This window comes from Populus euphratica, unplaced genomic scaffold (assembly GCF_000495115.2).
Source record: "Populus euphratica unplaced genomic scaffold, PopEup_1.0 scaffold78.1, whole genome shotgun sequence".
NCBI lineage: Eukaryota > Viridiplantae > Streptophyta > Magnoliopsida > Malpighiales > Salicaceae > Populus > Populus euphratica.
Window position 1 is genome coordinate 927,604 of NW_011499867.1, and position 16,576 is coordinate 944,179.

At 33.4% G+C, this 16,576-nt stretch overlaps 3 protein-coding genes across 5 annotated transcripts; 1 reads left to right on the plus strand and 2 right to left on the minus strand.

Moving 5' to 3' along the window:
- The first annotated feature begins 16 nt into the window (after positions 1-16).
- LOC105126397 (ethylene-responsive transcription factor ABR1-like) lies at positions 17-1,456 on the plus strand. The gene is made up of 2 exons (XM_011027255.1): positions 17-573; positions 720-1,456. Exons 1-2 carry the CDS (start codon positions 315-317, stop codon positions 1,427-1,429), a joined length of 969 nt encoding a protein of 322 aa, XP_011025557.1. The 5' UTR covers positions 17-314; the 3' UTR covers positions 1,430-1,456.
- A 1,431-nt stretch (positions 1,457-2,887) lies between these two features.
- LOC105126395 (26S proteasome non-ATPase regulatory subunit 12 homolog A) lies at positions 2,888-8,756 on the minus strand. 3 transcript variants are annotated; one of them, XR_842422.1, is made up of 12 exons: positions 8,639-8,755; positions 8,332-8,526; positions 8,072-8,179; positions 7,831-7,935; positions 7,696-7,752; positions 7,215-7,411; positions 5,484-5,583; positions 5,289-5,401; positions 5,040-5,193; positions 4,857-4,934; positions 3,195-3,485; positions 2,888-3,086 (listed from the first exon to the last, which is right to left on the minus strand). XR_842422.1 is itself a non-coding variant. In XM_011027254.1 (12 exons), the coding sequence occupies exons 1-11, from the start codon at positions 8,639-8,641 to the stop codon at positions 3,267-3,269; spliced, it is 1,329 nt and encodes a 442-aa protein (XP_011025556.1). In that variant the 5' UTR covers positions 8,642-8,756; the 3' UTR covers positions 2,888-3,086; positions 3,239-3,266. The 3 variants fall into 3 exon arrangements, 2 of the variants coding, with proteins under 2 accessions (XP_011025556.1, XP_011025554.1); XM_011027254.1 differs by having other exon boundaries at positions 3,239-3,485; positions 8,639-8,756; XM_011027252.1 differs by having other exon boundaries at positions 2,888-3,178; positions 3,239-3,485.
- Positions 8,757-11,529: 2,773 nt separating this feature from the next.
- LOC105126398 (protein S-acyltransferase 8-like) lies at positions 11,530-14,905 on the minus strand. Its single transcript, XM_011027256.1, has 5 exons — positions 14,689-14,905; positions 13,860-14,045; positions 13,318-13,623; positions 12,484-12,714; positions 11,530-12,256 (listed from the first exon to the last, which is right to left on the minus strand). The coding sequence occupies exons 1-5, from the start codon at positions 14,725-14,727 to the stop codon at positions 11,972-11,974; spliced, it is 1,047 nt and encodes a 348-aa protein (XP_011025558.1). The 5' UTR covers positions 14,728-14,905; the 3' UTR covers positions 11,530-11,971.
- Positions 14,906-16,576: the final 1,671 nt, after the last annotated feature.

Consider the following 16,576-nt stretch of genomic DNA (forward strand, 5'->3'; position numbering starts at 1 on the left):
AAATATGTCATGTCAAAGATGGAGGTTGATATTCTGACATGTAACTTCTTTTCGGTGCCGCTAAAACTGTGTCGTTGAGACATTCTTAAAAGGTTCTGGTTTCTAGAGAGTAGATTGAAACTTAGAAGAATATTACTAAATTTGCATGTTTCTTCTTCTTTAATGGAGGGATTAATTAGGTAAGGAGGTGGCTAAAGCTTTTCAAGGTTCCATGTGGGAGCTAAAAGTGGCGAACAAAGAGGAGAAAATTGATATAAAAAAGAGAGAGAAGGTGGTGGTGCTGGAGAGCGGCTGCAAAACCAAACTATACCATTATGCTTCCCGACTCGAGTAGGGAAAGAGAGATGTCAATTATGGTGACTGCTTTGACACTTGTAGTGGCTGGAAATGTACCTGCAGATGATTCGGATTCCTCAACAGCATTTTCAAATAATCATGGAGACTTTATTCATGGTGGTTTGTCGGCGAAGAGAGAAAGGGAGGAAGAGGGTGGTTGCAGTGAAGAGAATGAAAGGCTCTGTAGAGCATTTGCTGATGACTTCTTACATGGGGACTCGTCCACTGCTGGGAGAGGTAAGCTAGTTAGTTTTACGGTTGGCTAGGGTTACTCCCGAGCTAGCTAGTTTTAATTTGTCTAGCTTAATCTGTGCTCGTCTTATGCACTAGAATGCCCCATTAATGATGTAACGCTCTGTTTCTCCCCTCCCATGTCTCTACAGCTACAGGAATTTCCGTCGTCACTACAAGCACCGTAACACCGGCATCTACACAGATGACATTCACTCCAGTATATGAACACAATGAAACCCGCAGAGACGAGCCACAGAGAAAATATAGGGGAGTGAGGCAAAGGCCATGGGGCAAGTGGGCTGCTGAAATAAGAGATCCAATGAAGGCAGCTAGAGTTTGGTTAGGCACTTTTGATACACCTGAGGCTGCAGCTAGAGCCTACGATGAAGCTGCTCTGAGATTTCGAGGCAGCAAAGCCAAGCTCAACTTCCCAGAAAACGTCAAGCTTCGACCATCTCCTCCCCCCAGTCCAACAGCAAACCAGTTGACTGTCTCTGATTCTCCAAGTTCCGGCCTTTTATATCTTTCTACATCCTCTGAGTTCATGCTTCACTCCCAAGCTCTTCACCATACGCAAAACCGTGAGATTTCAAGAGAGCAAGTTAGCCAACCTCAATTGATCTTGGGTGTTGGTGGTTATGAAAAGCAACCCGTGAGTCTACACGACCAAATGTTTTTGTCATCTTCGTTTGCTTCTTCTAATTCTTCATCATCCTCCACAAAACCTTCCGATCGTATGCCTTTTCCGGCTCAGAAACCAGGTGAGTTTAGGCCTGCCACTAGTAGTCAGAGTGGCGGAAACGATTGTCAGTTGCCGGCCTGGTCAGGTTATAGCCATTATAACTCCTCTTCGAGATGATCCGTACACCACAACTCTTATTCTTCTATGCAGTTTCTTTTTTTAAATTTATATAGATGTTCGAATACTTCTTGATTGATTTTACAGGACATGAAATTCATAATTATATAATGTATTTTAATTGATTTTATTAAGCTTGAAATTAATAATTATATAAATTTTTAATGATATAAATTTGTAATAATTTTAAAATTTATAAGATTTTAATTAATAATATCTAAAAAATAAATTTAAAATCTAACCAGTTAAGATATATTTCTCGAGATTTTCATCTATATAATTTCAGGTATATTGATAAGATAGTAGTGCATTTTTTTTGTTACCATGAATTTGTCTGGATAAAACTTAGCCAAAAAATAGTTTCTTTTTAAAAAACAATTCCAGTAAAAAATAATTTTTTAGAAAATAAATTATTTTTTTGATGGTTATTATTATCATTAAAAATAAATTTTAATACTTTTTATTATTTCTGTTTGATTTATAAGATAGAAAATAATTTATTAATATTTTAATTATTTTTTTCAAGTTTATCAAAAATTAAAAACTAAAGTTGACATACAAAAACATTGGAAGATAAAATTTAAAAAAAAAACTATAAATTATTTTAAATAGAAAAATAACAATTAAAAAAATTAAAACTAAATCTAAAAGATGATAAAATAAAATAAATAACTTATTTCAAATAAAATAAATAACAAAAAATAAGAATTATGATAAATAAAAAATTTCAATTTATGGGATAAAAATAAAAAAATAAAAATTCAAAATAAAATATATAATAATTAAAAGATTAAGAACCAAACTTGGTAAAATTACCCAATAACAATATTTTTGAATTTTTACTTCTAGAAAACATTTTTAATTTAAAATAAAAAAATATACTTTCATGATAGTATTTTTCTTTTTTAATGTTACACAAACACCAGAAAATTTGAAAAATTAATGTGAAGAAAATCAGTAAAAATAGCTTGCCGTTTAGCAGAAGCATCTTCGCTATTTCAAACAATGGTGAATTGACAGGTAACTTTAGGGCGCAAGAATGTGCCCAGGGTGGGAAATAGGAAACAAAGATTTGTATCTCGGACAAGGCCTCTTCCTCCCAGGCTTCCTTGGAACTTTAAGACCAAGATGCGACCATGTAATCACAACCTGTAAATAAACTTAAACAGGCAAATCACAATTTGTTCCACGAGGGATCCCCATTCTCTTTCAAGATGAGGACTATTCAACTTTCACAGATCAATATGAAGCAGTGACGTAGAATTGATTGATCAACGCCAAATGGGAAGATGACACCCTTAAATCCGGACATCAACACTAATATAAAAAACAAAATTTGCTGATTTCAATCTCCAGAATGGGAACGACATCCAGCTGTCTCGTACATTGTCCAGGAAACGTGAACAACCAAGAAAACAAGGCGTGTTTGCTGACAAACAAATTGACTTCAAGACATCATGATAAAATGCCGCGGTAATGATGATAAATGACAGATAAACCATATTAAACAAATGAAGAATCTTAAACAAAGCTGAAATTGAGATTTCCCTCTACTGCTACAGACGAAGCCCATTTGGGTCCTGCCATTAGTCAGTGGTACAGCATGTGCCAGAAGTATACAGCAATCTTTACTCTCAATTCTAAGCATCATCACAGCCTAACCAACAAAAGAAATATCTTCAGGATATGATGAATGTCCAACCAAACCCACTCAGCAGAGATTTAAATGGGTTCTAAACACAATTAAAAACAGAAGTACTGTCACCTAAAAATGATTTTTTTTTTCGGGCGTGGGGGTGAGAGAGAGACCTTCGTGCATTCAGTGGCACCAGCCCTTTCAAACTTTTAGAGCAGCTTTGTGGACCATAGTTTCTTTGTGTATTTGGTGGCAACTCTTCTCAACAAGATCAAGCAGCTTCTCCAAGTTCATTGCCCATGAGTTGAGAATGTCATTGCTATCCTTCGCTACTTGGAAAGACACAATTCCCATTGGCCTGTCAATCTTTGCCACCAAAGCTTTGGACACAACCATATCAGAAAGATGCTTCTCAGCTTCCTATATTTAAAAAAAAAAAAAAAAGGCAGATTAAATGCAAAGTACCTTGATCAACGCACACACTTCTCATATTATTAACATGTTTGATAAACTAACTATTTCACTCAAAGTACTAATTTAACTTCTATTTTTTTTTAGATTTCGGCACGAACTAAAACATAGCAATCATTGCTGGTCTATAAAAGCTGACCATTATTTAGGGAAACCTGTAAGATCCTTTACATAGTTCAAGAGAATACAAAGCCCTGTTCCTCTGTTTATTCAAACTCCAGTCACGCTTTTAGGGAAACCTGTAAGATCCTTTACATAGTTCAAGAGAATACAAAGCCCTGTTCCTCTGTTTATTCAAACTCCAGTCACCAAAGCAAAAGGATGGCTGTTTGCCAAATTATGCAAATCACTATCAACCTAAATTTCGTGCAATGTGAGTGGAAAGATCTTATTCCTCTCTAAGTCAATCTGACCCCAAGCCAAATTGTCTTACTAACAACAAAATAAATTATGAAGAGCATTAATTGGCAACGAGTCATTACTGATACCAAGGACCACAAGCACTAACAGAAAGGGAAAGATATTGTTATACAAGGCAAAGATGTGTATAAGTATGAATAGGCTGGAGGGTTGCTTGGGAGCGTCAATTGCAGAGCAGAGCTCATGATTGTTTGTAAGCTTGCTCCGAATATGCTTGAAACAAGATTAAAGGAGAATGCCTCCAAGAGGATTAGAGCAATCATTCTTGAATGCAAAACCTGGTGCCATTGTCAAATTCGCACTCATGTCATTAGGTCAATTAAAGATCATTTATACTATTAACAGGCCTGCTCATCAGAAACTTAATTGGACTTTCAGACATGGATTAAACACAAATACATTAACCACCACCATGAGATTAAATTAAGTTACAACTAATGGGATTTGTAAGATTCCAATTCCTAGACATTAGGTCAAAGAGGCTCTAAAATTGCCTGTGACTGTTCAATAATTGAACACAATGTCTAAATTCAGATACGAACACCAGAAGTTTCAATTAGGATGGACAATATAACTTCAATTATTATGTTGACTGAATAATTTCTGAGGCAAATCTCTTACATTTTATCCACTACTATGGAAATCCAAATAAATAGTTAAACAGAAGCACCAGGCAACCATGAAGCCTTTATTAATTTTAACCACGCCTGATTAAATCCAAATCTTTGAAATGAAACACATTCATGGAGATTTGCGCGAGTTCACAAGACAGAGGACAAAAATCAGGCATAATGACACCATCGAAACAATTGCCGAAAACAAAGATTAGTGTGGGCAAACAAAAGCATGTGTGCAACACAACTACACAAACACACATACAGAGAGAGGGTGGGGGGGAACCTGGATGCTGAGACACAATAACTCTGCTAGTCTCTTCACAGTAATCCTGGAGTAATACTTTGAAACAACAAGGATATTCTGAAAAGAAAACATGTTGCAAATGGATTAACAACCACACTCAACAGTAGATTGAAGAAGAAATTCCATAATTGTCCCCAAATATGAAAATTGAAAGTAGATTACATGTTCAATTATTCTTTGCTTTAAATCCTCTGCTGCTTTGTCACCCAAGGATCCTCCAAGTAAGTTCTTCTCATTTTCAAACTCATCCATAAATGCATTCCAAAGAGATGTCCATTGGATGACTTCCATCGTCACTAACTGTTTCAACAGCAACCTATGGAACAGCATCCAACAAAGAGAAGTATTAAATAAAAGATTATTAAATTATATGACCAACAAAATGCAGAAACAAATTAAAGCAACACGTACTTAAAATTAGGAATTTCAGAAAGATTCTTATCCTCCAAGGTGGAATTCAGAAGGCTTGACTGCATTGGATCGTGAGGTGAAAGTACCAAGTACCAACAGATTTTCCTCAAGACCTGCATGTTGAAAATATCAGGGCTGTCCAATAGAGCACACAGAAACCTCAAAAGATAAAAAAAATTGAAGATAAGCTCTTACTGGAATCCATTGGGCAGGATTTTCCTTTACAGGGGGAATCTCATATATTGCCTTGTAGCAACGGCAAATTTCAAGATAATCATTGTCATGGGAGTAGTACCTATAACAAAAGTGGAGAGCACAAAGACAGGCATTACATGGTGCTCTTATTCAAATCTACAGCAGATATACTAGTTCACAAATACTAGAAGGCTACAAAGCATTTAGCAACCAAGAAATCAGACATGGGAATTTGCATAATAATTGGCAGAGACAAGTTGGATGCTTGGGATATTTTACTAATCTTTAAACAAAATAAAAAAAAATCAACAAAAAGAACTTTTCAATGAAAAAATATTATCAAATTAACCTTGGCCTCTTAGAAAAATTAAGCAAAGGCGATCAGGTCATGAAAGTTTTTGGAAAAGATACCACAAAGAAAAATCATTTTTGCAGGGTTTTGTTACTGTATTTGAAAAAAAAAATCCCAGGTTGTTGTTCAAAAGAGGAAAAGAAGAGACCATTCTTTCAGTAGAAAATACAAACATGAAATCTCAACAGAAATGTCTCAGACTATAGAAATCCACAGCTGCATGGTCCTATCAATTTGCATCTGAAATCACAAATATAAAATAGTATTGCAATGTTATTTGAAGTTCCAGTTCAATGAATTCTGATGTCTGGAACTTTAATTTGCCTTTCAACAGGTTCTTTTAAACTCAAATATGGTGCGAAGAAGGAAGCTTTCCAGCATAAGCTGGTAGCATGCATGTTCAAACCTTTTTTTAGTGATCATATTTGACAATTTAAGAATTGTTTAAATCATGCATATTACTTCGCTAGCATTTCTGAATTGAATCTGATTGTTAAAAAAGCAAACACAACTAATGACAATGTGGAACACTAACATAATAAAAACCATAAATGCATCGTCCAGTCAGTTTGCTAACTATGAGCTGCAAAATGTAAGGATGGAAATGCTATTATATAGTTCTTGATACCAGACTTTAAACCTTGGAAAGCAATCAATGGTGGCAAAGAAAGCTACTCCCAGGATATATAGCATTGCGCATAGCTTTGCATGAATACTAAGTTGGGCAAACATATCTATCAGCATTACTGCTCCAGATTAAGAACCAAAACCAAAAACCTCAAAAGAGGGGGCAAAAGGGCTTTTTCCTCTGCTTCAAACATGAAGCCATGGTGCATTCACATGGAAAACATGCTATCATATGGATTACCTTACTATCAGGGTCTTAAGCACATTGTCTATAAAAGCACCTCCAAATATTTACTTTCAATGATGTTAACAGCAGTTACAGGAGCTCATGGAACGATTGAGCATCACATGGTGCATGCAAATTAAGACCAAATTAAAGGCCTTATACAGACCAAACACAGAATTCAAAACATGTTCAAAACAGCTGTTTCCAGCATTTCATGGTGAATGCAAGTATATAAATAGAGATTATAAAGATACAGCGCAACATTTATGTAATTTCTTAGCATTAGATGTATATTTTGCTTAATCCAAAAGGCAGCAAGCAGAAACACAGCCACATAAGCTCACAAATTTTCAAAGATGCACTGTATAAAGATACAAATGTAGTGTAACCAAGAAGCTCATGAATCGATTGGGCATCACATAAAACCTAGTTAAGTATTAGACAAATACTAAAGAAACTCAGTGGAACTATTAAAAAAAAAAGGTTAAAGCAAGAATAGGGCAAACTATATACAAAATTTACATACCGTATCATCAGTTCATAGTAGATCCGCTTTAACTCCAACAATGATGGTATATCGGCAGGAGCCTCTTCAACAACATTATCACCTTCCTTTGGTTTCTTCTTCGACTTAGAAGTATCAGCATCAAAAACCCTTGGACTAATCTTCCTTGAGAGAATTTGTGCACGAACATAATCTTGGCGGTCAAGGCATAGACGAACCTGTCCCAACAAAATTGATGCCCCATCAGAATTAAAACAACCAACAACAAAAGCCTCAAATTTAACAGATCAAAGATAAAAAGGCCAATGGTCATCCATGTTCCACAAAAGCAGGATCCCTGGTTAAGGAACCTTAGATACAATCATATCATGCGTCATTAATTGCATATCGAAGACATTTTAAGCATCCAATTTCTTTGCTTAATCTCAAAGACATTACCGAAACTTAAAGTACAAGCAACAAATAACGAGAAAACACAAACAGAAATACAAGATGCACATACTTGCTCAAGAATGAAGGCAATTTTCTCAGTTTTTGCCATAGCACCAAAAGTTTCCACCTGCAACCCAAAAACATGAAAATACATCAATCTTCTTACATGCTCTATGAAGTAAGGAAGCAAACACTACAAACTTACTGCAACTTCTTGCATCAGATCCGCAGCTTCAGCTATAAGCCCTTGCTCTTCCTTAATCTTAGCTAGTTTCCTAATCAACCTTGCTCTCTCAATTTCAACATATATCTACACGTCATATAAATAAACAAGCTTACTGAAATAACACCAGCATAATTCATAGAAACAGTCATATTTACCCCCACATTAAATAATCAAATAAAAAACAAAAATATATAAAACGGATCATGAAAATCAGTCAGACCTTGCCAGCAGATACACTGTTAAGTGTTTTAATAAGTTCGATGCGAGTATCAAGATCCGGAGTCTCGTCAATGTATTGCATTGCTTGCTGGACCATCGCAGTTACAGCCTAAGCCAGGAAAGAAAAAAATGCTTGCTGGACCATTGCAGTTACAGCCTACGCCAGGAAAGAAAAAAATCAAAATCCACCCAAAAAATCATAGCACAAAAATTACCTAATTTAATTGAATTTATTTGCATACTAATTAAAATGAACATTACCTGTTTGAGTTGACCACGTTTTTTAGAGAGAAGGATAATTTGGTCATTTAGAGCTTTCCAATCTTTAGCTTCGAAGCAGAGTTGGAGAATCTCGGTGACGGCTTTCTTAGTGCCGGCGACGTCTCCGGCGAGCCTCATCTGCTTTTCGACGTTCTGCAGTTGCTCAATCGCCGCTTCCAAATTCGCTTTTCCCTCCTGATTGATTTGTTTTTTTCATAAATTAAAACAAAATCACAAAATGGAAGCGAAATTGATAGGAGAAAAACGATTCAAACAATCTAGTTTTAGAACTGAGAGAGAGTCTTACCATCTTAAACCAGAGAAAGTTCTGTTCAGTTCAGTATTCCACGAACCCTAGAAGACGGGGAGGACGAGGTGGTGTTTAAGTTGAGAGAAAGTGAAGACTGAAAAATGCCTTGCGTGCTTTTTATGCACTCAAACCCCTTTTACAAGCAAGAATTGATTTGAGTAAACTATTTGTTTAGTCCCTAGCTCTTAGAAACATTATAATCTAGTCCCTTTTGTTTGAGAAACCAGCCGACTCGTATTTTCTTGTCCATTTATAATTCAATATTTTATCTTCCTGAAATACCCTTACTTGAAGTCAAGATTTCCAGCATTACAGCTAGAAACAAACCAAAAAGCCATTTTTGAAAGGTAGCTTGAGTATTTTAATAAAGTTAGTTTATTGTAAAACCCTGATAAAAGAAATAAATTATGATTTTCAAAACTAAATCAGATAATTTATGGATTAATTGTGTTATATATTTTTTATTTCTTCATTCTATGGATTAATTGTGTTATATGTTCTTTATTTCTTCATTATAATGAGAAGTTACAATTAAGAACAAAATATAAGAGGACACGAATAACATGCTAAATTGCTGAAATACTCTTACTTTAAGTCAAATTTTGTAGTCTTACAAGCTAAAAACAAACCAAATAGGCATTTTCAAAAGATGAGTTGGATATTTTGAAAAAAAATTAATTTATTATAAACCCTATAAATTGACTAAATTATGATTTTCACAGCCAAAAAAATGACAATTTTTTTTTATCAATTATGCTATATTTTCCTTATTTTTCTTCCCAACAAGAAAAACTTATAATTACAAATAAAATTTTAGTTGGAGGTAAATAGCAGCCTCGAAAATCAAATAGAATATGAAATATTTTTTTATTATTTTAACATATTAGGAAGAAATCTCGGCTAAACTACATAGCAAAAACATAAAAAAAAAAAATAAAGGATAAAGTTGTAATGACACTAAATAAAAATAAGATTACTTAGTACATTACCCATTTTTAATTTTCCATCTTTTCATTATTGTATATTTAGGTATAGTCTTTTTCCTCCTTTCTACAGATTACTTAATACAAAGAAAGGGAATCTCCAGATTTCAAGGTAAAGTGAAAAATTATTGTTGATATCAATTTTAACCATTAAAATTATTGAATTTAGTGTTATTTAGTTGATAAGGAAACTTTTAAGAAAATTTTTACCTAATTTGATTTTGTGTTTTATGGATTGTTTTTGAGTTTTTGAGGTTAATAAATTTATTTATAGATATTGAGAGGGTTTATAAAATGGTTTTAGATTAAAATGAATAAAAAATAAGTTTTTAAAGTAAAAACAATACTTTACCCTGATTTTTCTGCCATTATTATGGTGATTATAATCTAAGCAGTCAAGCAACTCATCATTTAGTTATTATTTTTTCAAAAAAAAAAATGGTTATTTGCCCCTTAAAAAAAAAATCAAGCCTATACAGGTCACTGCTCGAAGACCCACACCTAAGCTTTCTTTTTTCATTTTTTAAGGTTTAGGTATGCTAGATAATTAGGCTTGCATATCTAGGCTCTCAATTTTGGTTTTCTTTTTCTAAATAAATTATTATCTTATATTTAGGTGAAAAATAAATTTAAGAAATTTCATTTATTAAATATGGTTGAATTTATAACCCAAATTACAAGTTTGACAGGTTAAACAATATCTTTCAATTTGATCTAATATTTTATCATTTCAAGATTTATTTTAAAAAATACCTCATATTAAAAAAAATTAAAGAATTTAGTTTATTTTGAATTTGTTTTCAAAGTGTGTTTTTTTCATAAGGGATTAATTTGCTCAAAAATATCTTTTTATATCAATCTCACAGTCTTATAATCTAAATTATAAAAATAAAAAATTAATTTGATTTGATTTAGACCACCAAATCATTCACCGTGTCAATATTTTTTTTATAAAAAAAGTCATCCTGTAATTTGTTATTTTTTAATTTGTTTGTATTAATTTGATTTGATTTAGACCACCAAACCATTCACCGTGTCAATATTTTTTTTTAAAAAAAGTCATCTTGTAATTTGTTATTCTTTAATTTTTTTTTATTTTCTTTAATTTATTTTTTATCCTAGGTAAAAAAATAATTTTTTTGTAAATAGATTGTTTATGATTTAAATTACAAGCTTTACAAGTTAGACTATAAAATTTAAATTGATCAAATATATTGTTTTGTTTTTTATTAAAAAATATCATACTAAAATTTTTTTAAACATTTATTTATTTTGAATTAATCTTCTTGGTAAGTTTCTTTTTTATTTTTATATAATTGCTTTCAATTTATTTTATATAAAAAAAATTTATCAACTTATTTCTTTTTAAATTGAATAATTGCTTTCAATTTATTTTATATAAAATTTTTTTATCAACTTATTTCTTTTTAAATTGAAACAACAAAGTTATCGGCCCTCCAGGTTGTGGGATCTAATGGTGCTACTTAAAATTTTCCGCAATCTCAATTTTTTTTTAACATTTCAAAAGAGTTTGATTCGAATGACAACAAAGTATGGATCAATAAACTATTAGTTCAACATTCAATATTCAATATTCGGATCAACTTTAAATCAGTATGTGTAAGAGCGCCATTAAAAAGGAAACCCTTCATAATTACTATATTATTAAGATAAAAGAATGGTTGAAGACAAGTTATTTGCTCGGATGTGATGAGATTGCTATTCATAATTTTTGCAAATCCCGAGAATGTAAAAACAAAATCCTTTGTAAATGTATCATTCTTCTTGTTTGTCTTTCTTTTAGTTCAGGAAGGTTAGACATTCTCTCCCCCGTTTGTTTGTAAAATTCTCGTTAAAAAATCACAATGACTCCTGTTCTTCTTGCCAATTCTGAGGATCAAAAACTTGCACGAAATCATATAAAGTTTCATAAACTATAATTAAGAACCATATTGTTCAGCAATCTGAGAAATGGTTACACTGCCATCTTAATGATGGAAATCATCCAAAGCCTCCCATGTGGAAATCCGCATCTATACTAAAAAGGGTTCTCTAATAACTTTCCAGGGTATTTGTGCTACTATAATCAAAGAAATCAAAACAGCATCCAATGGCATTGAAGAAAAAGAAAAAACCAGAGAATAACAGTGGCAACTGATATAGACATCACCTTGGAGTTCTTCCCTCTAAATTGTGTAACTTTTGCTATAAAAAACTACTATATGGAAAGAATCTCAAATCCCCAAGCTACATCATTTTTTCTACCACATTTGAATAAGTGAGTTTCTTAAAGGCTCAACTTGAGATTCCTAATGCAGAGGGACCTCGGCTTCTGCTGCCTTCAGCTTCAACTGTTGACAGCCTCTCCAGCATCACGACGCTGGGATATCTTTAAAAGGTCATTATCGATTTCTAGATTGTCTTGTACTTTTGTCCGACTGTCTCCTTCTGAATCATCTATTTTTACTTCTCGGGTTATACGCATGGGCATCTCTTCTTGTACATAAGCCTGGAAATTGTTTCTTGAAGGCTTTGTCTTGGTGCAGAATACTTCAAGAAAATTCCTAAAGCAACCCTGGTCATAGACATTGTGCCTGTTGGCTGCTCCATAGCGAAAGTTTTCATATGTAGTCTGAGGAAAATGTTAGAAAGAGTTAGAAAATGGGCCATTGGAAAGCATGAGAAAAAAGGACAACCGATAACAATTATTTCCAAAAAAGAATTGCTTTAACATTCGCCGAGGGAAGACCTGTCGGCAGTTCACGACTTACGAGCACACAAAAATGACTCTGATAAAAATCAAAAGTACTCAAGCACAAGAAAAGAATGGTTTCCTGAAAAAAAGAGAAACAAACTGACCTGGTTTCTGCCTATAAGATACAGATGGAAGCAGGTGAGCCCACCGACAAACCAGAGGAAAATGAAGGAATAAACTATTAATATCACAGATGCAGGTGACTCCTTTATTGCCTTCCAGGGAGTACCATAATCATCCATAAGAAACTTTACGTTCAAAGCTGACATTGAAAATATGAAGATGCAGAGAAGAGCTGATGAAGAAACAAACAGAAAGAAGTACCGGTAGTTGCGCTGCGAAGAGATAAACATACTTGGTTTAATGAAGACAGAATCCATTCTTTCACTAACGCATACAAAAGTTGAAAACACATTGTCCTTGATTGCAAGCAATCTTTTGAAGAATTCGAATTCCTCCATGTATTCAAATGAATTTTTCTAGGTTCGAGTTCTTTTCATTTTCCTCACTGTTGGCCAATACACTAAACTAGCAGCGAATTTTGGATGGATGACCACATTGGCCAAATCCTTTCCATCAATATATATAAAATTCCTGAAACTATAGCTCAGAATGATGACTTCCCTCAACGACTATTTCTTAAAATTGGCCCTTATCCTTGTTAAACAAAAGTGCAATGAAAATCCTTGATACTAGAATGGCAAGTTTGGTTTGACCAATAGCTTCCCCAGAACAACAGGAATATCTTCGCAGATCCAGGTCAAATAAAATCACGGAAGGACTTCATCACCAAGTAGATAATTTCAAAGAGATCACGGAACAGAATATTTTCCGAAATGCATCTTTTTAAATGTTTTGGATGGGTTCTTAATTTGGACCATGGACTCAATTCAACAAAAAATAAAATAAAATAAAATTGAGCAATCTATACTACATACCAGTCCAATGCATTGGCCCACCCAGGGACAATGGTGATCGAATCGCTCCACGCAGTTATCACATACAGAGCAATGTGAACAACGGGGTGGTCGATATATCATGCATGTATCGCAATACTTCACTTTCACAGAAAAACCATTGACAGTCACTTCTTTTGTGCGCGGTAACCGTGGAGTAGGTGTGTGTATGCCGCCAACATCTACTGAGGCTGAAGGGTCGTAGCAAATCTCTTCCTCTGGTGGATGTGAATTTCGAGGAAGAATGCCTGGGTCACGGGCTGAAGTGAGAAACAGGAGCACCAATACCTATCATGAGTTCATGACTACCTATGGTCAATCTGAACAGTAGCCAGACTTAAACTGAAGGCAAACAAAACATTGACCAGGATGACGGCCAAAGAGAGAAAAACATCACGGGCACAAGAAAAGCATACTAGATTTATAAAAAAAATGAACGATTTTTAAGGAATATTGGGATAGTGAGACAGAATTAGGCAAGCAGTTGAAGTTACTAGAACAGAACAAGGATCAGCAGGACTCACGTAGATTGTGAACAGAATTGTTACGACTAGAATGACATAGCCAGTATTATATGTTGGAAATTCATGGAGGAGGTTCCTTGCGACTTTTGTACAGAATATAACAACGGGAACCACGATGAGCAATAAGGTAATAATCAATGATTTGGCATCTGGGCCAAATATAAGCCTCCCTTTGCAGAAGAAAATCTGCATGATGAACCCAATAAAAGAAGAAAATTCAGGAAAAAGTTGAGAAGGAAGATATCAATTTATATACTTAAACCAATCAAATAAATAATTCACCCCCTTGTAGAACCACTAGCATCCCATTTCTTTCCCATCTCAAGATTGCTTATCACTAGCCACTACCAAAGCCTATAGTGAAGAGTTCGCTAATACTACTTAAAGGCAACAACATCAACCACTAAAAATGTCCATATAGCATATCAGTCAGGTCTCGGGCTCAACAGTCCGCAAAGCTCTCTTATAGCCATAAAGGGTCAGAGGCCTCCTTCCTTGCGTGGAGCGGACAAAATATATGCCCGGAGATTTAAGGTTCAGAACGTGTCCACTTGCACCGTAGGATGTTGAGGTCAAGACTAGTTATTCAGCTATCAAAAACAATACCAGCTAAAAACAAGAACCAAACATATTTTAAAAAAACAAAAAACAAAAATGAAAGGAATTCTATAAAATGCTTCTCAATACAATACAATACAAACAACAACCAGTTCATTAATTCATTGGAAAAGCACAGAAACTTCACCCCAACAAAACCCATCAGTCTAAATCTGGCAGAAACAAACTATATAAAACATAACCCAGATCATAACTGAATTAAGAAGCTTACATTGCGTCCCTTCCAAGCATGGTATACACGCCTAGCCATTTAGGAGGTAGGTAGATAATCTTACTAAGGAGCAAAGCAGAGAGAGATAAAGAGAGAGGGCAGGAGAAGAATATTTGAAACTTATGGCTGGAGGAGTGAGTGTATTGCTTTTGCTTTACAGACAGGGAGAGAGCGACAGAGAGAGAGAGAGAGAGAGAGAGGCGGTCAGGGGTTTTAAAAAAATGAGGTGGAAGGAAATGATGGGGTCTGGGTTTTGCTGGGGCTTTTGGAATTTTCCTTTAACCTTCATGCCCTTTGTTGGAATTTGAGATAAAGTCATTTATTTTCCTTCTTTCTTTAAAATAAAATAAAATAAATAAAACATTTATTTGACATCTATATTAGAATTAGAGAGTTTAGAAAATACTTTTACTTTTTAATATATGTATATTTTTAAAAATAATTATTGTAAAATTATAGTAACCATTCAAGAGTTTAAAAGATTAAATTTTTTAATATTCACCCGAACTTAAAAAGAGATTTTATAATATTTTCAAATACTTGAAGGATCATTCTAATTTCATAATATCTTAAAATAGTTTTTATAATTTATTTCATAAATATAAAATTAAGATTTTAATTGCAACAAAGTATCAAAATACAAAATAAATTAATAAAAATAATAATATAAAACTACAAGATTGATTGTGACTTACACACAAGTATCATTTTGGATCCTTATTATTATTATTTGTTTCTTAATAAAAAGACCGACGTTATTAATATATATATATATATATATATATATATAGGATTAAAGTTACTTGGGAGGGGCAGGATTGATTGCCACGAAGGAGTGATGAAGCGCTTTTTCTGCAAATATTCCGTGGACCAATCTCGGGAGGAATTCTTGTTAAATGACTTAAATGACCATGCCAGCACCTTTATTTAAGGCAGGTTAGAGGGGCATTTTCGGAATAAAAAACATGTGGGTGCTGCTGCCTTAGACAAGTGCACCCATAAATAACAAGGCTTTACTCTCGTCCTCTTTTTGTCTCCTCCCCTTTCTTTCTTGGCTTGACCGATCTGTCTATTCCCCCAATACTAATTACGTGTATATAACTCTTTTTTTCTTTTTCGTTTCTGTTTGGTTTTGTTGTGATTCTGAACTAATTCTTTTTTTTTAATTGGGTTTTAAACAAATCATTTATATGTAGATTGCTACTAACAAAAAATTATTTTTTACAGCCTTTCTTAAGTTATAAAAAAATAAATAATAATAACATAATATAAAAATGTTGTATAGGATGTAATTATAAAAGAAATCTAATAGAGAGGGTAAATTAGGTTTTTTTGACATCCAGAATTATTTAGTTTAGTAGTTGAGTCATGTGTGTAAATGTGTAATTTGAAAAAAATAATTAAATTTTTTATATTTAAATCTGTTATCACTTCATATCACTTGGTCATTGGTACATGTATCATCAATGATTTTTTTCACTTTAAGTTTTTAAATCAAAGAAAAAATTAAAAAAATTCAACCAATTCTTTCTTTTTATAGGAGGCCTGAAACAAAACCTAATGATAATAAAAAAAAAAAGTAAGAAGATATTAAGGATTAGAAAAAATTGATCTAAAACAAAAAAATGGATAGAAACAAGAAGGTTTGACGCGGAACAAGATAAAAAAATGAAATTAATAAAAGGATATATTCTGATTAATAGAGCAAAATTTTGATACCAAATGATATAGGCTTTTTGATCACGTGATCAAGCAACCTGCAATGAAGATGATACAACTTCTGGAAAGTCAAGAAATCAGATTTGATAAGAATGTGACATAATAAAAACTTGTCTTCAGGCATCAACACTATTAAAATAAAAAAACCCTACCCAACAAATAAGAATTC